Raw genomic sequence first — 22,809 nt, 5'->3', positions numbered from 1 at the left:
TGGAAGAATTCATCATTATGATGGGGAAAAAAAACCTTTCATAACAAAATACAGTGTTTGTCTAGGCTAATATAGCCATTTTGTTACCAAATAAATTTTTAATAGATATAAATTGTGTTTCTGTGTGGGTAACTGGCTAAAAAATATTGACAGTGTTTTGCCAAGCAAGTATTTTTGTGGTGCAATACAACCTCTGTGGTTAACTATTGTATTTTATTGCACGGGTACTGCATTTCTTTTACATTCCTGTGAGAATTTGTAACATTTTCATGGCCTAATGTGGCCTTTTCTGAGCAAATGGTAGTGTTTTAATGGGAAAATTCACATTTACATCTTCTCTAGAAATGTTTTAAAGGCAGAATATTTGGTTTTTTTGCGGCCTAATAGTATAGCCTTTATAGTACAAACGTTTTATAGTAGTAACAAAAAACACAGTTGCCTAGCATGATGAAGGATTGTGAAATACTGACATCGTGTGGTCACGTTTGTTTGGACGACACGTCGTCACCAAGGCAACCAGACTCATCAAAAGCCATCCTGCAGATTCCCACTTTGTCCACACGGTGTCAGTACAAGACCACAACTTATTAGCATTACTCAACCTTCAGCTTCATTTGTCATCAGACAGGGACTAGTCATTTATTTTGAACGCTTACGTCTTGACTTGTGTGTAGATGAGTGACTTCTTGTTTGCCTTGTTTTGATGGATGACGTGACCACGAACGAGAGACAATAGCCAATCATAATGTCATAATTGCCTATGGAGCAAGTTTGACCTGGGAATGTTCCATGGAACTTTGTATTTATTTATTTATTTTTTGCTTTCACAATATTTCAATCTTTCATAAGGTGCACTTTAGCAACCTCAAGGCAAGATTATCCCTGGCGTGAAGCCCTAATTCCAAACCTGTCCCTAACCTTATTTGTAGTCGTATGCTTTTGTTTGAAACTTCAAACTTCAAATCTTCATGCTGGTTTAAAACCTTAATTCCAAAACCAAACCCTTGCTTGAAGCCCCAATTTGAAACCCCAACACTAATTTGAAACCCTGTCACTACTTAATCTGAAACCCTAAACTTTGCTTGAAACCCAAAGCCTGGCTTGAAACCCAACCTTTAGTTTGAAACATTAACTTTAAACCTATTCCTTGACTTGAAACTCTAACCCTGGCTTGTTAAATAGTCAGGTGTACCTAATGAAGTGTCCACAGAGATTATTATACGGTAAATGTGTGACTATTATATAAATATGTACTGTGTCTTGTAAAATAAGAACACTGAGTTACAGTTGCTCCCCCCCCCCCCATTGTTTAACTTACATGCCTTTAAATTGTACGTTCAATACGTGGCTGAGTGTTTACCTTGGCAAGGGTCACATTCCTTCATTGGCTGATTGATTGATAGGTAGGCACGGCCTGTGTTACGCCCAATTTTAGCTTCCCTAATTATAAGTGAAACCTATTAAAATGTTCTTTTTATATTTCAATACATCAATGGCACATTATGCAGCGTATGTACGCACGTTGTGTATATGGGCGTTAACTTGCTATAGGCCGATCATTTTTGTGGTGTTGAGTCAAAAGTCAAGATCAGATCAGATAGTCTAATTGTACATGTTCTCACTGAAACCAAAACACATGCTTGAAACCCTAATTGAAAGCCCTACCGTTTCTATAAAACCCCAGATTAAAACCAGAATATAACACCTTAACTTGAAACTCTTTACCTTGACTTGAAACCGTCATCCTGGCTTGAAACAATTTAAGCCTGGCTTGAACCTCTCATTTGAAAATCAAACCTAATTCTGGTTCCTGTGGTGATAACAAACCGAATAGGTGACGGTCGGCCCAGGGCATGCAGTACATGTGTTTAACGACGACTGTCAATCATAATTTGCCATCTGCTTTGTTTTTCCTTTGGTGTCGGAGGCCGTTTTTAAATCACAAATACGGCTCTGCTGCTGTCCCGAGTGCCGTAATTAAGAGACGCTGCCGGGTCTTGTCCGCACACATTCTTGTCGGCCTTGCATAGCAAACCAGTAGAGCTACGCGTTTGAATTATGATGGACGGCAAATCCACGCAAACACTTCAGAAGTAGCATTAGAGCCAAAGCAGAGGCGGTACAATGCCTCTGTGAATGCCCTACATTTTTTGATATAACTATAGTAGCACTTAATTTAGATTATACTTTATAAAAACAAGATATTAATGTCATAATTAAATGGAACGTAAAAAAATGGATGGATGGATGGATGGTGAATTCATTGCGGCTCCTTCTGCTGTGCGTGACTGAGCCACCGGAGGGCAGGAAAATGCAGTCAATCAGACAAAAATAAAGATGAGTTTCAAAACTACTACGTATATGAGTAAGCCTTTGATAGTCATTTATCACAACAGATAAAGAATGCTATTATTTTGTCGTCTACACGTTGATGCACCGCCAGCACATAGATGCTATTGTTATTGTCTATGGTGTTTTGCATTGTTTGTTAGCGTTAAAGCTAAGCGGCGGAATAGTTACAGAACTTACAATTCTGTTTGTTTCATGTTTAGTTTGGTAGAAAACAAACAGCTCAAAGCCTCTTTGTTGATGAACATGGCTGGATGGATGTTCTTTACAGTATTCCGCAAAGCCTGTAGCAACCCGGCGGTGTTTTTGTGACATTTCAGCAAGGTTCAAAGGGGACAATCTAAAAAAAGTCAGTCACAAGACAAGGATGCCGTAAAGGTGGCGGCAAGCACAGTTTGTTGCCGTCACACTTTGTCCCGCCTGTTAAACGGCGTCGTTAAGAATGCGCCTGAAGGCATCGTGACCTCTCACATACATTAGGTTGCATTTTTATGCTTTTTTTTTTTTTTTTTTTTTTTTACCGCTGCTGTGTAAATTGACAACAAACATGCAATATCTAGACCAAGACCTGATAACCCTGGCTTGAAACGAGGACTGTCTCTGTTGAATATTTTTTAGAATCGATGATTCCATCAAACATTTTATTTTGCATTCAAATGTATTATAAAAGTGAATAATAGAACTATCACAAATCAATACGATTCTTGTAAGAGAGCATTTTATTCAAATGTTGTACACAATAGACATAGAAATATGTAGCAAATATAGTTTCTATGGCGACAGCAGCAGCACATGTACAAAAATACAATTTGATTATATTACAAAGCAAAGATCATACTTATATTTATCATATATATTTCTGTATCATAAATACGAACAACTTTACAATGTGGGTTGACTAGTCATACAATTACAAGAAAAGTTATTATTTTCACAAGATGATGCAATGGAAAATTCCTCAAGGAAAACAATGACCGAGAATGGGAATGGGAATTAATTTCTACTAATAATACATACCCGGTGGCTTGTTTTAACAATAAAAACATTTTGGTCGTTTTTGTGGTACTCACACACACAAATGTCACCCGGGAAAAAACAAAACCATTTTTGCCTCTTAATTTCATGCTCTTAATTTAGCGGGATGTGAATACAAATGGCACCCAGGAAGCAGGAAGTCCATCCGGACCTGCCACTTTACTAAGATTGAGTCTCTTTTGTTGAACGGAATTTGGTTAGTTTTACAAAACTGATTTGCATGCTCTTATTTTGGCACCTAGGAAGCAGGAAGTTAATGTGGACCTGCTACTTTACCCATGTGGTGTCTGCCACTTTCGAGTGAGTTTTTGCAGTTGTTATTAGCAAATTTGTTAACGGGCAAATGTGCAGGTTGTGCCTCCTACACTCTTATTTTGAGAGGGTGTGAATGTGCTTAATTTGATCTGAATGCAAATGGGACCAATGAATGAATGGGAAGTTCTTATCTTTGTCATTTTGGAGTGAATTCTATTAGTTTTAGCAAAACCAAGGCAAATCTTATGTTGGTGGGGAGCAGGAAGTGCATCTGTACCTGCTGTCTGTGTCACTTTGTAGTGAATTCTATTTGTTATTTTTTATTTCTATTTGTAGACAAGCCAGTGTGCATGTTGCCTCGCTTATGCTCTTAATTTGGCGGTATGGGAATGTAAATGCTCTTTTTGGGGGCTGGAGCAAAAGTGACACCCCGGAAGTGAATGTGTATGTTATATCTCAATCATGCCTCTTTTTGTCCCTTTTGAGCACACTAAACGTTTTTCTTCTTTAAACCTTTTTTTTCTTAATAAACCAAAGTGCAGGTTGCCTCTCACGCTCTAAATTTGTCAGAATGTTAATGCAAATGCTCTTATTTTGGTGAAAAGCAAATGGAACCTAGGAAGTGCATCTACTGTACACCTGCTTCTTTACCTATAAATTGCTTCTTTTTGAGTGACTTTTTTAAATCCCAGCAAAACCGCATCTTATTTTGGCGGTCGGTAAGCAGGAAGTGCATGTGTACCTTTCTAATCTCCCACCCTGGTACCGTAAACGCCACATAGACAACAGTGAGTAATAAAAAGTTGGGCATGTCCAAAGTTGGTAGTTACACGTATGACTCTTCGGCGAAGAAGAGCTGGTCAAATTCGTCCAATTGTGGTTCGCTACACTGCCGACTCTGCCACTCCTTCTTGGCTTGGGCGATGGCAAGCGCCACCTCCTGGCTCCGCCGCACGCACCCCGCCGCATCCCCAGTCACGGTAAAGTAGTCCCGCACGGTGCGGTCGGCGGAAGGCGACAGGGGCTCTACGTCCGACACCCTCAGGCGGGGCCGGGGTCTGTCCAGGGTAGCGGTTTTGGAGGGGTGGCAGGTGGGCTCGGACCGACGGCGGGGGAGAGTTCGGCACTGTACGGGCGGCGTCAGAGAGTGGGACTTTTGGCGTTTCAGTATGAGAGTGGTGGCACTTTGTCCGTAGAAGACGCCCATCGGAGGCTGGGCGGCGTCAGGTCCCGCGGGGGGCGTATCTTGGAGAAGCCGCAGCTCTCGCACCGTCAGAGGTTTGTCCGCCCCGGCCCCCTTGTAAAAGGGCGAGGTGTGTTGTAGTTGAAGGAGCGCCTGCTGGTAGGATGGAGGACTGCTGGACCGTTGGTTGGGCGTGCTGGTTCTGTTCCCAGCGGGCGGTGGCGAACCCTCGCTAGCATGTCCGTTAAGAGGCTGCTTCAAGGACAGGCGACGGTCCTTCTTCAGCCACATGTTTGGGTGGGCGCCATGGCCGGGGCGGAGATCCTTCTGGGGCGGGGAGCAGCGTGGGGACCGGAGGGGGACGTCCCCCGTCGTACCGGCGCCATAATCGGTGGAGTACTGCGAGAAAGCAGAGTCCAAGGAGCTGAGCGAGGAACCGGTGGGAGATGTGGCCGGCGAGGAGAGGCTCGAGCAGCTGGCATCTAGACGCAACGGAGGCGGGGGCGCGTGCTTGCTCTTCCGACGCCCACCGTTCTGGTCCCGCTCTGAGTTCAGGTGGAGCCCATTTAGCTCCTTTTCCAGGAACTCCTCCTCTTCCTCCTCGCCCTCCATGGCGGCATCATAGCTGGCCTTGCGTAACGGGAGACTCCCCCCGGCGAGGGCGGCCAAAGCGGGCTCCGAGCTCCGCCTCAGCCTCCGGCCGGCGCCCTGCGAGGATGCCCCGCTGGCGTGGCGGGCGCGGGGCTGGCGCGTGGCGGGGCTGAAGCGGCGGGGCCTGGCTAGGGGCGGCAGCTGCAGCAGGAGGTCGGCGGCGTGGCCCTCGGTGTCGCCGTCGGGTTCGCAGTCACTGAGCGTGAGGACCGAGTCGCGGCTGCGGCTGTCGGGCTTGTCGCGTTTATCGCGCAGAGGCAGCTGGTCCTGGCTCGGAGACTCGGGTTCGTCGTTCAGCTCGTTTTCCAGGCTGTCGTACGACGAGTCGTTCATTTGGAACGACGACGCATCTGGAAGGAGCCACATGTAAATGCAAATACAACTTGCTGCTCAGGGTGTAACAAAAAACTATTTGAATCAGAAAATAGTTTTTGATTTAAATCGTATTGCACCTCATGTATCATGCAACGTATCAAATCGTCTTGAAACCTTGCTGCCTTTTCTCCACATTTACAGTACATCTGCCTATTTTGTGTATAGTATAAATCTCGTTACATATTTGTGTAATATCGTAACATAAGAATCATTCTCTCACCAGAGCCGTGCTCGCTGCCGCCGCCCTTCGGGCTGAATGCGGAAAACAGAGAAGTGACATCATCGCCCAGCACGGCGGAGCAGTTCTCGATGAGGAAGCGCACCAGCTCGCACACCTAAGGTGAGAGAAACAGTGTCAATACAATAATACAAAATAAATGCTGAAACTTTTAGCTGTTACACGCCAATTTTGCAGTATGATTGCGTGAACGAGTCTGTTTTCTTCCTCACACTAGTCATAGTCATTAAACAACACTAGTGGAGTGTTTGCTCACATGAGGCGTGTTTATTGGAGGAATTCCTGACCTAAATAACTTTTCCCCCCCCCTCCAATATCGGCACAGCTGTCCAAACGTTTCCTCACATATTTTCATTCTGACAATTTCCACCTTTTCAACGCCCACGCGTGCATTCCGAGCAGACCGCGTAAACACGAACCCCCCTAACGTACCTCAACATTTTGGCAGAAAATCTGGGCCAAAATTGCAATTTTTCTTCACTTTTGACTGGTTTACATGTTTTTGTTTTCACCAACTCCTTTCAAATATCTCAAAACTACTTTATTACATAGATTTCAAAATCTGTTTGTTGTTTAGAATGTCACAATCGTTCACAAGTACACCGCCGTCCCAATTACAAAGAGACGTTCTTGAGTACGTACTTAGGAAGACCGTACTTGGCGAGTTCACAAGACCATACTCTGCGTTCTTGATATTGAGAAAGTTCCTAAGTCTAAAGCAACTAACTAAAACGTCTTCCATTTAAAAGTAAATATGTAGAGCTTTGCGTGTGTTTACACAAGCAAGTTAGCTTCACTGACGCCATGGAAACGCCTTTTGTTTGTTTGGGTCCAGATGTTGCGGCTTCGTGCGTCTGGATGCTGTTTGCCGCTGCACGTAAACAGCCAGCATACTCTCTGATGTCACCTTTTTGTCCAGTTTTTACAAAGGAAACGGTCGGTCGCCTGGTTTCGGATTAGAAGGAGCGAGATCCAGGAATCCGCATTCCCAACTGTGGTTTTGGATGACGTCCACTGTATTCTTTGCAAATGTGGCTCCAATATGCTGGCAGTGTGGAGCGCAGGGTGTATATTATCATCATGACATCCTCCTAATCCTCCTCTTTTCTTCTACTTAGTGTTGTTGTAAAAAAGATCAAGCCAAAACATCCTCCTTTGTGATCGCAACAAATCATTTTTAGTTTTTTAAAGCAGCTACGAAAAGCAGCATTTGGTCCTTCATGCCTACTCTCTATGATGGAGATTATGATGATGATGATGATTGTCAACATACATTAAATGAGATCAAGCGTAGCAACACAGCATCTTTTTCTCTTTCGCGTGGCTAAATGTTCGCATTTGAAGCTGTTAAAAGCAAATTGTAGACAACAGTGTGGTCACGTGACTCCCGTCCAGATTGTAGACCAGCCAGGACTCGGTGGAGGTGCGCCTCAGTCAGACTTGGCAACACACTCGGACCCCGTGAGGGGAAATGTCGAAAGCAGAGTGTTTGCCAAAGAGATATTTGTGGCTGCTGAGGTTATTTTTGCTGACATGTCACTTTTTTTCCCCCCTCTCTTGGATAGCCGTCCGCACTCGCATGCATACTCTGGAAAAGCAAACTAATGAATTCCATAATAATAACATACTGTAGTAAGAGACTGTTACTTGACATTGAGTGCTAATGTTAGCGACTTAGCATTTCATGATACGTTAAATGTGAACTGTTAGATCTCTGTAGGTCAAAAAAGTACCTCAAGAAGCGATTTTTGTTTAGCATTAAGTGTTATCTTAGTTTATTTTATAATCCTTAAATATCAGATTTGGCTTGTGAAGGAACTTAGTTCCTATGTTCTTGTTATACTTGAATTTTGAACCCTATTGCTGTTGGTGTTAACATTTTAACATGCCAAGGGAACTGGGATAAACCAAAGTTAGATGTTAGCTTAGCTTTTAGTGTCATCAAATGCTAACAGATAACAATGCCTAATAATACCATTTAAGGACACCATTGTTATTGATGCTGGATGCTAATGTGAGCATATTAGCATGCCAGAAGCACTGGTAAGTTCTATATCAGCTTTTAGCCTCCTCAAATGCTAACAGATTATCCTCGTAAAAGAACAAAGCTGCTGTGTTGTTGCCAGCTTGTAATTTGGAAAGACTCAATTTTTGTTGATGTTGACAGTTAATGTTAGCATGCCATGCTAATGTTAGTATTTCAGACTAATTGCGACGAGCTAATGTTGAATTCTGTCAGTCCAAGTAAGAAGGGATGTGTGTGTCACAGCTAATGTTGGCTTAGCATTTAGCCTCTTTGTATACTAACCAAGTAGCTTCACTCACCTTCTTGGCGCCCTCCCCCTCCATCTCGGGGGTCCCAGGCGTGGAGGCCCAAAGCATACTGGGAGCAATGCAGACCGACAGGTTGAAGGCATTCATCTGGTTGTCGTGGGCGTAGCCTTGGATGCGGTAAAGCATGGCGGTCACGTGGCGCAGCAGCAGAAAATTCTCAGCGGGCAGCAGACGCAGTAATCTACAAAATGGCCAGTAAAAATTATTTCTATTGCGCAAGGGAGAAACCAGACTAGCTTGTGGCTAACAACGCTACCTGCAGACTTTGCCGGTCACGTCTTCGCTTCCCTCACTCTCCATGGCTGCCGTCCACTGGTCGTAAAGGTCTGAGCAAAGCAGGCTGCCCGGGATGCAGCGAAGGAAGTCCTGTGATGAAAAAACAAACTTATTTCTAGTCATCTATTTTGATTTTGTGGACATTTCTATTTTGTAAGGTGGCGAGAGGCTCAATGGGAATTATAAAAATACCACACAAGGACGTGTGTTACTAAAACAAAGTATGCGTGTTTACCTTGAGGACGGCGGCAACGACAAACACAGACTGGTGCGTTATCTCGCCGTCGTCTGTCCCGGCGTCCAGTCGCTCACGTAGCTCCCGGCAGGCCTTGGCCCCCGCTGAGCGCCGAAACACGCCACGAGTGTACGGACCCTCCACGTACAGGAACACTAGCATGTCCTGAGCAAAGACAATTGTTTACTATTATTAGCATGTATTATTAGCATGTAACCAGCCTAGCGTAAGGCTAACACTTTGAGCTGTGTCTTAGCATACATACTGTTAGCATGTTAGCAGAGCACATATTTCTCAGGATAGCAGCTGTGCATTAAGGTAATTCAGATTTAATCTTTTGGTTAACAAGCATGCGGGCAGTTAGCAAGCTAGCTGTTAGCATTTCCGTTGTGTCGACAGCACTGCGCTCACCATAACTGGTTTGGGCAGGCCACTGTCCGCCGAGCAGACGGAAGCGAGCGGCCGCCCAAAGAGGTGCCCCGGGGCAGGGCCGGGCGAGGTAGGGCTGAGTGGGGGTGCGGCATCCAGCTGGCTGCTGGAGCCCCTCCAAAAAGGCCAGTTGATCAGAGAGCGCTTACGCTTGAACGACTTCGGCTGGGCGGCATCTGTGCGGAGAAAGAGCGAGTTAACGTCAGGACAAAATCTCTTATCATTGCTTGAAACCGGAATCGAGGCTTGAAAACCGACTGAGAAATCACAACCCTCGTTTCAGGCCCGACCCAGCCTAACGCTTTTTGTGAAACCTGAATTTCAAACTCTAATTAGCTTTTTGTTTGCCCTGCTACGCATTCTTGTGCCTACCACGCACGTAATGTTTGTATGCTAGCACATGGCATACATTGGCATACCTTATCTTAGCATAGCTTAGCATAGCAGTTGAATGAAGTGGCGTGTTGGCTCCAGACAGAGAGCCATTGAGGACTCACGGCTGCCATTTATGTAAAGGCCTTATGCGTAGACGTGTATGTGTGTGCAACTGTGCATATGTGTGTTCGGACAGTGTGTTGCTTGTTCACATCCACAACATCCACCTGTGTGTGTTTTGTGTGGTTAAGCGTGCGTGTGCACGTTCTGCAGTTTGAGTGAGAAACCACACAGCTAACATGTATGAAACATACTGACTTTTTGATTTCAACATTCTGAGGACTCTTTGGAATGTTTGGAGCCACGTGTGAGACATTAGCTCAAGAACAAACTCAGAGGTAACTTGAAACATTACTTTGGAACCCTTACCCTTGTGTGAAACCCTAACTTGAGCTAAAACCTTACTATAAAACCCCAAATCTGTTTTCAAACCCAGACTGTAACAAACTTTGAAACCCCAACACAGACTTGAACCCTACTTTGAAACCTTAACATGATTAAATCAGATGTTGTTATTCTCTTCTTGAGCCTCACTGTCAGTTCTTTTTTTTTTTTTTTTCCCGTGTTTCCCTGCCTTGTTTGTCTTTCCCGCGTATCGTCCTGTTTCCTGTCCTATCGCTTACCCTCCGCCGGCTGTTGCCTTTTCCCGCCTGCCCGCTGACCTTAAAGCGTGTTATCTCAGCTCACGTTTCCATCTTCCTTTTCCCACATTCTTTGTCAGTAACTTTTTAGGGGGTTTAAAGTGTGTGTGTGTGTGTGTGGGGGGGGGGGGGGGGGTCATTCCAGCAGTGAAGCAACACGCCGCACAGCCGCACACATATCACTTGCTGCCTCCTCTCTCTCGGGAATCCCCCACAAAGAAGGTTGCGATATCGCTGCGGTCTTCTCCAAAAAAACTCCAAGTTCATCATGGACTTGTTTTTGTTCTCGGATATTTCGCGGAGACTTTCAGTTGTTAAAAAAAAAAAAATATATCATTTTATAGATTGAAACGACAGTGAGTGAAGTAAGGCAGCTGGGTTTTAAAGAGATAAGGAGGTAGTGAAGGATGGAGTTAAGAAGGTAGCAAGGTACGGAAGTACAGCAGTGCCTTGAGATACACGTTTGAATAAAATGATTACTTATATGGAGTGTAACAAAATGATATGAATCGGCTTCTGATTTAAAAGATGACAGTGCATCGATCATTCACTTATGTATGTATAAAATTGTCTTTCAGTGGAGAGCTACAGTATATATTTGAAGGAAATGCCACGTTTTACTTGTACTGTACTGACAAATCCATTCATATGCATGTAAAAGGACATCAAGAAACTCATAACATCATACCCTCTTGAACTGAGCCGCACCATATCAAATCGAATTGCAATCCCACTGAATCGAACCGCAATCGGCAACACTGTGCATTAAAACAACGCAAATGACGCTGCAGTGTTTTTTGTCGCTCACCCACGAGGGCGTCTGTGCTGTGTGTGACTTTGCTGGGTCTGAGTATGAAGTGACACTGGGTGTCCGGAGGCAGACATCGATCCAGGAGCTGAACCTCGGGACAATCGCAGGGACTGCTCAGATCTCGACTGCCACTCCCGCCGTCGCGAACGTGACTCATCTTGATGTTGAACGGGAACTCATGGCCTGGACGGGGGAAGGATTTGTAAAATGAATACCACGCCCCAAATGACTGGATTGGGGATGGTTTGGAAATCCACAACAAAGCTTTAAAGGAACAAATGTAACGGAAATGTCATGAAACAAAAGGGACACTCTGAGCTTCCAGATGTGCGAGTTGAAGCGAGGACATGAATGTCTTCAAAGTAAGGAGAACATTTTAATGAAGGCATTTAGTAAGTGGTGGTCTTCACCTATCAGAGGGTACGGAGGTTCGTCCTTACTGGAGCTCACCCACAAGCGGTGATCCTTCACGTGACCCTACAGAAAAAATAAAAAATAAATCCTCAGGGTTAGGGATTCAAGTGTGGCATTCAAGTTAACATTTCCAATCAGGTAGTACTGATTAGGTACTCAAAAAATAGGTTAAAGTTTCAAGCTGTGGCGAGCACTTTGTAAGTTAGGCCTTGAATTGGGTTCAAAGTAGGGTTTCAAAACAATGGTCAGGGTTTTAAGTTAGGTTGTGTAGTCCGAGTGGAGGCTTCAAACCTTAGTGGGGGGTGTCAAGTCAGTGTTAGGGTTTCAAGTGAAGGTTTCAAACCTGCGGGGTTAGTGCTTGAAAGCAATACTCACGGCGATCCCGAACTGCAGGAGAGCCATGCTGATGACCTCGTTGGTGTTGTCTGTGTTGTTGACCGCCAGCGTCTTGGCCTAAACACACGCACAAAACATTTGTGCTCTCTTATATAACCACCAAATTACTCGTAATTATTTTATTCATGAAGAGGAAGAAGACAAAGAAGGAAAGAAAAATGAGGCAAAGGAAAGACAGACGAAAGAATAAGGATTCTTACATAAGCACAGTTTCCGATATCCTTAGCAAATATCTTGAGCGGGACCGTCTTGGGGTCATCCTTCTCTTTACCCTCGTTGATGCAACTGGCAAGCAAAGAGAAACTTAAAGCTTTATTCTTGTTGTAAACGTTGATGCATACTGTGACTTGTTTTTGAATGAATAATAATTTTTTTAATAAAACCGAATGAGTATAAACAACAAAATTGTAAAACGATTAAATGAATACAAACAAAATAACAAAAATGATTATGAATTTAATAAAAACTTAAAATAAACTGATTATAAAAATAGAAATATTTTAAAATTAACTACAATAACATTCAAATCTAACAAAAATAAATTATTACAAATAAAAAACAACCAAACTTTATGAATCAAAAACATTTAAAAAATCATACAAAAACTAGAAAAGATATTATCAGCTGATAAGCTACTAGGTGTTTTAAATTAATCAAAAATGGTCCGTAAGCGTTAAAGTAGCACTAAGGAACTTTTCAACCTTAATAAAATATTTAAATAACTCTTCTGATGAAACATCGACTCAAAACTAGTTGGATGGTACCTTTGCCATGGCTTAATGGGGGTCTGTATCATTTTTACTGGCACTAAGCAACTTTGAGGAGGATGGTAGGAACACTGCCACACAAAAAACTACAAATGTGCTGACTGCTTTATGGCATACTTCCCCCTTTCCCCATTCGTTATAAAGACGGAAGTCAATTTGAATGTCAACGCCCGAAAAAAAAACGACGCAATGCGCTTGTCCTCATGGGAAATGTGGTCTTCCTTCAGGCATAACATTGCCACTTTTGTCCATATGGCGCCGCAATAATCATTATAAACTGAAAGTTCCTTAGTGTTGCTTTAATGGACCAAAAAAAAGATGTTTGTTTAATGTTTTATTAATCGACCAATAAATCAGTTATCAGAATTGTATCCATCCTATGTTCTCAATTTACACTTTACAACTGAAGGCGAAATTGTCCTTTACCTTTTGATGAGCGCCAGCCACTTCTCCTTCTGCTGCTCGGAGCTGCGCAGGAGAGCCAAAAACATTATGCACATGACATTTCATTCGTATATATCGACGACGAGAGGGAGCATCTTTGGAAAAGACGCGGTCGGGTTACGCAACGGACGATTCCGCGGCGCTGAAGCTACGAGCGGATTCCCGCTGAGGGGGAATGTAAGAATGTTACGTCAACGTCACGGCTGCCTGCGATGAGGCCAGAGGGTGTAAATGGTGTAAACACACACTGCTGCTCATATGAATGTGTGTGTGTGTGTCTGATGTTAGCCTGTCACGCTGCGGTTTAACTGAGGAGCGTTAGGAATGGTGCGCCGCCCTTCAGGGTCTGTGTACTGTGTTTATATATATTTCGAGGTTTCCATCTTCAAGCTATGTAATGTACTTTACAGCCTCCTTGCGCAACAGAAATAAACACGAGTAGAAATGAATCGAAGAGTCAAAAACTCCACGGTATGGTCAACCAACCTCACGCAACGTATGTGTAAAGCCGTTCCCCACATCGCCTAGCGTCATCTTTCGATAGTAATGTATATTCATCATGACCGTCACCGTGCACAATCGAAAAATAGAGCCGAATGACGATCAGAGTAGCACAACGATCTGGTGCGTACCTGAAGGTGGCTACACTGTTGCAGGTGGGCCATCCCAGGACGAAGCTTCTCTCTGGGCTGGTGCTGCCCTCGCAAACCTCCTCCACGCAGCCCGCCGTCCACATCTCGCACGCGCGCACTCGCGCCTTCACCTTGAAGTGAGAAGGAGACCTGCGGGATCAAGTGATCGTGTGTTAGCTTTTATTATTACAGTATTTAAAAAATGCTCAAAATAGAAAATACGTTAAATGCTTTATTATGTTTATTATATATGTGTATATATATATATATATATATGCGGATTACATTGCAATGATCAAAAGCGCTCACGGACAATACAGCATATTGCCCACATACTGTCAAGATTGGGCAAAATAAATTAATTTTCTCTAATATATTTATTATTTATTCATAGTTATATTAGAGAAAAACAATTTACTATAATTCTTGTATTACATATTTTTACATTTATTTTATTTCAGCAAAATAAATTGTTGTTTATTTCTATTTATTTATTTATTAGCATATTACAATTATTTATCACTTATTTGTAATACTTTACTGTACTTTGTATTTTTTAAATATTTATTCATAATCTTAATATTTCTTTAGTAGCAAAAGCAATGTGCATTTGCTATATAATACGTTTCTTGTGTATTTAGAAATTGCTGTTGAAAAATCTCAAAAAATTCACAATTTAATGAATTTATTTTTTATTTGTATTTTGTCCTTGAGGGCCTATAAAGGCACTTACTGTATAAAAGTAAATATATATATATATTTATGATATCTGAGAAATTAACTTCTGAGGAGTTCCACAAGGAACCTATGCGGATCTCATTTGACTAAAAAAAGAAAGTTAAAAAAAAAGGAAACTTTTGAGCTCTTTTAATGTGTTCTTCACAGCTTTTGTAGACATTGACAATGTCTGCAAAGTAGTTTCTCCAAGAGGTATTTAAATGTTCCAATCAGAGCGAGCAGGTGGTCTTAAAGGCGAAAAAAATCAAGCATGTGAAGCCCTAAAGCAGGCCAATGCTAATGAATGATTTCGCGACATTTACAGCCGTGCTCACCCAAAAACGCATTTTGTTGATGTTCCAAATGCACGTCAATGCACGGCAGCCATTTTGTCAAGCATTCCTCCGAGTTGGCCCGCGTTCAGCTCAGCCACCGTGTAATAAAGACAATTATAGCCGAGGGGTCAGCTCCGACTGGAACCGACCACAAAGGTCCTGCTGTGTCTGCACACTGTGTGTGCGCGCGCAAGCGCGCATGTGCGCGCGCGCGTGTTAAATACGGACATGCTCTTTAAGTTTCTATTTTGGTGCACTGGTCTGGGTGGGGAGCCCTCGCGCTGGGCTTTGATCCCCGCCGGGCTTCATATGGATTTAATTGGCCGGAAAATAATTACACGTTTAGCAGAGGGCGGCATAGCGAAGAGTTGAGGAGGTTAGAAGAGTTCGGGAGGGAGGAAAAGGGGAAAGACGAGGTAGCGGCCAAAAAGAGGGAGGTTAGGAGGGGAAAGTAAGGGAGGGGGGGTGAAGGCAAGTGGGTTAAAAGGTTGGGAGGTGAGGAGAGAATGAGGAAGAGAAAGGAAAGAAGACGGTGAGGGATGGAAATAGTGTGGGAAGAATGTAGGATGTGATTTGGGTATGGGGGTATTGAGATGAGGTAATGACGGAAAGGGGTAAAATAAAATAGTGAGGTAAGGTGATTGGGAGGTAAGCATGTATGGTTTTCGCATGGTAAGGAGGTAGTGGGGTATGAGTTAAGGCATAAGGAGGCCAAGAGATCCTGAGGGATGGTAGGGAGTGAGGTAAGGAGGTAGAGGGGTAATGAGTTCAGGAAGTCCGTGTTGGGGGGTAGCGACTCGGTGAAGAATGGTGGGAAGGACGTAGGAAGTTGAGGTGCCGCATATGAAGTGAGTGAGGACTGACTTGGTCTTGGTGACGATGAGCGTGTCGGTGAAAAGGAAGAGATGTCTGTCCTGAGTCTGCAGGCCCGTCTTCATCTGGACTTGAACGTGACCCAGGAACGCTCGGCCCGGACTCTCGCTCAAGAAGCTCTGGACCAGTCCACAAGACTCTGGACTCGCCGGAGTCAGGCAGCTTTCCCTGAAAACCAAACAACCGCCATCATGCAGCTTTTCCACGCTCGACTTTCTTCCGATTGGCTAAAAAGTGGTTGTCGTGGCAACCGAGTCAGGAAGTGCTTGGAGAGCTGCGTCCTTTTCCTGTTTGGACAAATAATGTCAGCTTATCTGCATCGCCTCCGTGTTTACAAACACACGCCGGAGACTCGCACGAACGTATGCCGACTCCGCTCAAGTGACATGCTAACAAATTAGCATAATCACATTTGGGACTCATCTGGACTTTTTTGTTTGCCTGTGCGCTCCACCTGTTGTCGTCAGTTGTGTATCTTTCTAGTCACTTGTGTGCCTTGTTGTCTAGTTAGGGTGTTTGTATTTCGTTCTCGGTTGCTATTCATTCTTTGTCGTCACGCTACGGCGCCACAACGTCAAGCAACGCAACACAATGTCACGCTGTGACGTGTTGTTCTTTGCAGCATCTGACCAGTAACCTAATTGAGAATTAAATTAAACAAAAAAAAACTAAACGGAATTTCCTGAAACAGTGTCTTGTCTTCCTGAAACAAAAGTCCAACAGATGACACGGTCGGTATTCCGCGTGCGTCCCGCCCCACTGAATGCCGGATTGACAGCCGAGTGGACCCAGCTCCCTTTGAGCGTGAGTGATGCACCGCTATTGGCCGCATTGTGATGCTCATGATGTTGATTAATAGCACTGGCAAACACAGACGCACAACACAGCATACTAATCGCTACTAGCATGGGGGGTCTCATTGAAGTTTTTAAAATTCAGCCCCTGAAGCCTGTGTGTCTTTTAGTCGACGGGTCAATTATGAGTAGACCCACAAAAAAGTCTCAAGAAGCCATGCATTGAGAAAGACAGGAAGTCTGCCATGTTAGGGTAATTTTGGCCATTTGCAACAAAATTTGAAGCACAGACAAATGGACAAAGTCTAATTGCAAAACATTTCAGTTTTTGTTTTTTTCGTGTGAGCGTAGCATGGTGACTCTAATAACTCAATATCTTGAACAAGCAGAGCGCGACGGTGATTGTTTGATTGACAGACAACTACAGGAAGTTGACCACTCTCACACTTTCTCATGTCTTCCCACCCGCATGACTCACATCCCCGTCTGGACTGACACACACAGAATGAGGTCGGAATACTGAAACTTCCTTTTTTTTGTTGTCTTTTACAGGCATTAAAAAAAGAGGTGCCAAAATGTCCTGCATGATGGCATTATTAAAATGTAGATGAAGTGCATGTGTGTGTGTGTGTGTGTGTGTGAGTGCGAGGAGGGTGTGTGTGCTGTCAGCCGCTAAGTTAAAATCCAGGGTCTGTTTTTCGGGGGCTCCTGATGGGAATGCCAGACCGACAGGAAGTGACCTCACTCCATTATTGAATTTCGCTTTTCACAATGTCAGAATGTCATGTTGCCTTTTGGAAAACAAGTTGCTAGGTTACGACGACACACACACACACACACTCCGGTACTTTCCTTTTTGCGGTGAAACGTCAGCGAGCCATTATGAGGTCATGTGATTGGACGAATGTGTGAGGCCCGGTAGCATAACGACAAACCCAAAAGGCTCATTAAGTGATCACATGACTCGAGGTGTGAGCGATCGGGTTGTTTACACACATGCACACACCTACACCGTACACACCTACACAGTTAATGATATGAAGTACACACCGTCCCTCCTCTTTCTGGCAGCTGGCAGTGCATGAAACAGGGCTGGTGCGGGCACGGCTAATTAAAGTTTCCCCCGGTGCGTTTGGCTCAGCTTATCAGGAGGAAGAAGAAGGGATTTGGGCACGTGTGCTACGAAGAGTCTCGTATCCCATAATCATGTCAATCACCCCCCTGCCGAGCCACAAATGAGTCACATGACTCTTCCCTCCTCCCCGTGGCCTCTCAACTTTGGTCGTCACGAAATGTTTCGCTCGGGGAGGCAATATCATAAAAAACATGTTTGCACGTGACGCTAGCTGCGTAGGCTACATAGCTAGCATTACAACATTGTGTGACGACACAGCTAATGCAGTGTGTGTGTGTGTGTGTGGGGGGTCACCCCTTTATTACATAGTGGGGCCAATATTCCAGGATTTTACATAGTTGTGGGGCCTACCCGTCCTTGTGGGGCCATAAGCTGGGCCCCACAAGTTTAGACCTCTATTTGAGGGTCAAGACTTGGTTTTAGAGTTTAGGTTTAAATTGGGTTATGGTCGTGGTTAGGGTAAGAGTTGTGTTTTGTGTTTAAACTTGTGTGTTTGTATGTATGTATGTATGTCTTTTGTGAGTGTGTGTAGAGTGTGTGTAGATGTATGTTTACATATGTGTAAGCATGTACTACTGCAGGGCTGTAGTCAGAGCCACAAAGGCCCGAATCCAATCAAATACAAATCACAAAGGTCCAAGACAAGTCCGAGTCTCAAAAGCCCAAGTCCGAGTCACAAAGGGTCCAAGCCCAAGTCAAGTCTGAGTCACAAAAGTCCTAGTCCCAAGTACGAGCCACAAAGGTCCAAGTCAAGTCCGAGTCACAAAGGTCCAAGTTCGAGTCAAAAAGGTCCAAGTGCAAGTCAAGTCCGAGTCATAAAGGTCCAAATCCAAGTCAAGTCCGAGTCACAAAGTCTCAAGTCCAAGTCACAAAGGTCCAAGTCCAGATGAGAAACTAAAAATAAAAAATAAAACATTAAATTAAACTATCCAAATTATTATAATATAATTATTATATTAATTTAAATTAAAAAAACAAATAAAAAAATACAATTTTCACGACCACAACATTCGAGAAATTTCATTATGCTCACTGGGTGGTCAATGTCAATGCTAGTCTATTTTGATAATCTGAAAAACTTTATTTCAAGTTTCTTGTGTGTGCACGTGTATTTGCATGCGTGCACGGATCACTGCAAATGTGAATGTTGCTGTGTGCGCACGTGCATGTGTGTGTTATTTGCATGTGTATATATCCGTGTGTGTGTGTGTGTGCATACCTGGATGTGCTTCTGGACCTGGTCAGTGCTTTGCTGATAACCAATGAGGGAGCAGATTGTCTTCTCTGAGCCAGCGTCTTCATCTTCTACACACAGACACACAAAAACAGAGAAAAAACACACACAAACACATGCAATCAGTTTTTATGTTCATCCTCATTGACACCACCGGAAATACCACCAGGAAGCCAAATTTCGATTCATTTGAGTGTGTGTGTGTGTGTGTGTGTGTGTGTGTGTGGTGGTGGTGGTGGTGGGAGGGGGGGGGGTGTTTGAGGGGAAGTGTGGCGGCTGGAAGGAAAAGAGAAGTGGCCACAACGGTGGAGAAGGAAAAAGAGGAATTGAGCTTCAATGGCTAAAGATGGAAAGTAGCAAGCAGTCTGTAGTCTGTGGACATAAGTATTGAAACACAATCTGTCCATAGACTTGAATGGAATTAAGTTGAAAAGTTCCCATACTTTTCCTTAATGCACCAAAAACATATTTTGCCTTGGACGCCTTAAGTGTCGCCAATGACTGCCGAAGGCAACAGGGACATTTCTGAAATGGCTGACATGCCGCATGTGGCACATTTCTGACATAACAAGAGGAACAAGTTGACACAGCATTGTCGCATTGCATCACGCCGGGAGGTTGTTTGGATATTTTGGCTTCCTCCTGTCGCCAACATATAAGACCTTTACAACGCTCACAATAATCATGAACATTGTTAAATTAGTATCTCCTTGGCTCGTGTCAGTCAAAAGTCAGCATTGGTATTTTTATGCAGCTCTTGCATTAGATGATGGATGGGTAACATAAATGCTACAATTTTTCCTTTGTTCTACTGTGGGGGTGGGGGGGGGGCACATAGGACCACACATTCCTAACATGATGAGTGACAAAATACGTACAAAATACGTGCTCTTTATATTTTTTTCATTTACATTTTTCAATGCATGTATAAAAGATCCACTATCGTAAACAAACAACAAATAACCACATCGTGTGATCCCCCCCCCCCTCCTCCACCACCACTCTTGCATAAAAATTACCATTCTAGGATGGCACAAAACTGCTGAACAAAAAAGCAACATAAAGTGCAAGAACTCTGTGAAAAAATATTTTGCATCACAAAAAATCAACAAATTCAAAATTTTTGTCCTGCATTTCAAGTCCTCAACGAATTATTAGGACTACTCACGTTGCAGTATAGGGCAGTATAAGACCCAGTGTATGCACAACTAAGACATGTCTGCCATCTAGTGGTGAATAGTGATATTGCAACTTAAAACACTTTTTAAACTGTCTTCTTTAACTTTATATATAGCACTTTTTTATGCACCTATGCTTGCTTTTAAAGTGCTGTATTAAATTGAGTTGAGTCCAGGTAGCTGTCACCTAGCACAGCCCATCCGCCATTTCGACGCGAGTGGCTCGCAACCAAAATGCAAATAAAAGACAGGGGAATTTGACATTCGTGAGCACTTTGGTAGCCCCGAGCACAATCTACTAACGACAACAAAAAGCTCGCCAGGATACAGCTATTCTGGGGGGGTCGGGGGGGAACACTTTGCCGATGTGAAATGTGACGTTACACGCGCCAAATTGCAACACCGCCCGCTCACTGAGCGTTAATGTCCTGCTAAATAATAGCGCTACTTGGTTTTTGGTATGTATGGCCACAAATGTGCAATATTTGGACACTAAACTGCAAGGCAACCATAAAAATGTGTTTGCTGACACAAAAATGCAAAAATACAACACACTGTTTACAAATATGATATATTTAGCCAGGAAAAGAGCATGTCCGCAATTTTGCCATTAAAATTCATTTTGATCATTCCCAAGTTAGTTATAATGGTCCATTAAACTAATTTGCTCACAAAAGGACAGCATTTATGCACAAAAATGCAATATTTAAGCACAAAGAGCAAGAGAAGTTGAGAATATTTATTTTAATGGAAACAGTCCCCAATGACCTCATTTCCGTGAGCAACAAAAGGACTCTTCGCTTTTTTTTTTTGCGCCGCTTAGCATTAGCTTGACTGTACAATTGGTCAATTGCCTTTGAAGTCAAAAAGGAGCATTGAAAGGATTAGTAGTTTTACTTTATTGTAGGTTTATACATTTTCCACCTTAAAACAGATTATTAAACATCATTTAACATTTAGTATACATGACTAAACGTTTCAAGTAAAGTGAAGCTTTAACTCCCCCAAAAATTGGACCTACATTTTCCTCAAACACTGCAGTTCTAATAAGGGTCACTTGCGGCGCTGTTTAACAGGATTTGTTAACGTCACTGCACTGCAAGTGTCAATGTCATATTTAGCCATCAATGTGGTGTGTTGCCAGCATAGTTAAAGAATCAATCTATTGTTGTGTGTTTCTGACAAAAGGATCATGATGACCATGCTATCTTCTTGTGTGCAAAACACACACAAAAACTGTTAAAATATGACAGTAGTGATGCAAATTATAATAATGACGATAATCATGATTACAATGAACTATAATGCTATGTTTATCCTTTTCCCCATAGAATTGTAAAATGTTACAATTAAAACATCATATTTGATCCCAAAAAAAAGGCCACAAAAACGATATGAAAACAAAACATGTTTCTTGTTGTACACACAAGCTAGTTTCCCATATAATTAAATTTCTTTTTTTTTTTTTTTTTTTACCATTTAACCACTTTATTGGCACACAAAGGTGCAATATCGTTGAACACAAATGTAGTTTTTGGCACAAATGTGCTTTAAAAATAATAATAATACATCTGTAATTGTTAAAAAAAAAAAAAAAGTATATGCAGTCGGTCAAGTGGTAAGGTAAATTCAACATTTTGATATAATATCTTTGATGACAGAAAGACTACTTCAGGTTATGGAAATGTTGAGGAAAATAGACACAAAATGCCACTCAGTGCCCTTAATTGGAACCCTGAGGAGGACCGGTTGTCTACCTTTTTATTATCCGGGAGCGGCGCGCTGTTCCCGGCCACAGAGTCGGAGTCGCTCCGGCCCACGGCGGCGCCCTGCTGCTGCTGTTGCGGTGACATGCTTTCCATCAAGAAACGGATCCACCGGGCCAAGCGCACCGGGCGAGAAGTATTCCCATGACACGACGGTCCGATAAAGGCGTTGTTTTATCCTGCAGACAGCTGGACGGAAGCCCGTGGAGGATCCATGACGGCGGATGTTCGCCCAGAGATGCGCCGGAAAGCTGCTTACTCCGAGCGGACCCAATTTGATCTGAGCGCCGCTTGACTGGAGGATCGACCAATGATGGCGACACCAACATCAAGGTAGATGGTGTTAAATGAGATACTTCCGGTGTGTTACCAAAATAAAAGACATACACTGAGGAGATTGTGAAATTTCGGTCTATTTTATCAGCGTTGCTTTATTTTGACAGGTCAGCAGTTGCGAACAAACGCGAGGTGACAGGAAATGGAAATGTTAGCGTGACTATAAAGTCTAAATTGGAAGGTTTCGAACACGAACGCTTGGAGAACTAATTACTGTATACAATTTTGAAACTTTTTTTTAATAGAAAAATATGGTACTGACAAGTAGGAGTTTATTCAATTAAAGAATGGACTACATTCAAATACATTAATTTAAAAAAACAAAAAACTTTTCTACTATTTTTTATCCTTATTGATTAAGTAATATAATTTTATTGAAATCATAATCATACATGCTGAACTGTGTAGGAAAATGCTGACTTTTACAAATATTTACCATTTGAGTTGAACTAGCAATTTGAATCATTTTTAATTTGAACAGTTTTATGCTCTAAAGGTGGGAAAAAGCACAAAAGTGAGTACAGAACAAAGTACTGAAATT

The 22,809-nt window shown here is 43.0% G+C and overlaps 2 protein-coding genes across 3 annotated transcripts in view; one reads left to right on the top strand and one right to left on the bottom strand.

Annotated features, from left to right (window-relative positions):
• Positions 1-22,809, top strand: part of rnf17 (ring finger protein 17) — a 78,601-nt gene that overhangs the window by 765 nt on the left and 55,027 nt on the right. The window contains exons 2-3 of one of the 2 annotated variants that reach the window (XM_077580679.1): positions 6,072-6,188; positions 22,118-22,265. The gene's annotated coding sequence lies outside the window, so the exon portion shown is untranslated. Of the gene's footprint in view, positions 1-6,071; positions 6,189-22,113; positions 22,266-22,809 lie in introns of those variants that run through there. The other variant, XM_077580680.1, reaches the window with a different exon arrangement.
• On the bottom strand, positions 3,051-22,281 carry arhgap20 (Rho GTPase activating protein 20). The gene is made up of 15 exons (XM_077580693.1): positions 21,924-22,281; positions 18,974-19,059; positions 15,817-15,993; positions 13,901-14,050; positions 13,251-13,292; positions 12,258-12,342; positions 12,037-12,114; positions 11,658-11,724; positions 11,245-11,430; positions 9,343-9,536; positions 8,932-9,096; positions 8,677-8,786; positions 8,412-8,601; positions 6,069-6,183; positions 3,051-5,823 (listed from the first exon to the last, which is right to left on the bottom strand). The coding sequence occupies exons 1-15, from the start codon at positions 22,026-22,028 to the stop codon at positions 4,466-4,468; spliced, it is 3,108 nt and encodes a 1,035-aa protein (XP_077436819.1). The 5' UTR covers positions 22,029-22,281; the 3' UTR covers positions 3,051-4,465.

Source organism: Vanacampus margaritifer, chromosome 11 (genome assembly GCF_051991255.1).
Source record: "Vanacampus margaritifer isolate UIUO_Vmar chromosome 11, RoL_Vmar_1.0, whole genome shotgun sequence".
Taxonomy (NCBI): Eukaryota; Metazoa; Chordata; class Actinopteri; order Syngnathiformes; family Syngnathidae; genus Vanacampus; species Vanacampus margaritifer.
This window is presented reverse-complemented; position numbering and strand designations above follow the sequence as displayed.

What these genes read in the sequence shown, in the direction of transcription:
- arhgap20 (XM_077580693.1), bottom strand. Translation starts at nt 22,028, where the DNA reads ATGGAAAGCATGTCACCGCAACAGCAGCAGCAGGGCGCCGCCGTGGGC. An exon ending in AGGTCCAGAAGCACATCCAG is followed by an intron (nt 15,994 to 18,973) that starts GTATGCACACAC and finishes TTTGGTTTTCAG; the next exon opens with GGAAAGCTGCCTGACTCCGG. An exon ending in TGGCTGGCGCTCATCAAAAG is followed by an intron (nt 12,343 to 13,250) that starts GTAAAGGACAAT and finishes TTTGCTTGCCAG; the next exon opens with TTGCATCAACGAGGGTAAAG.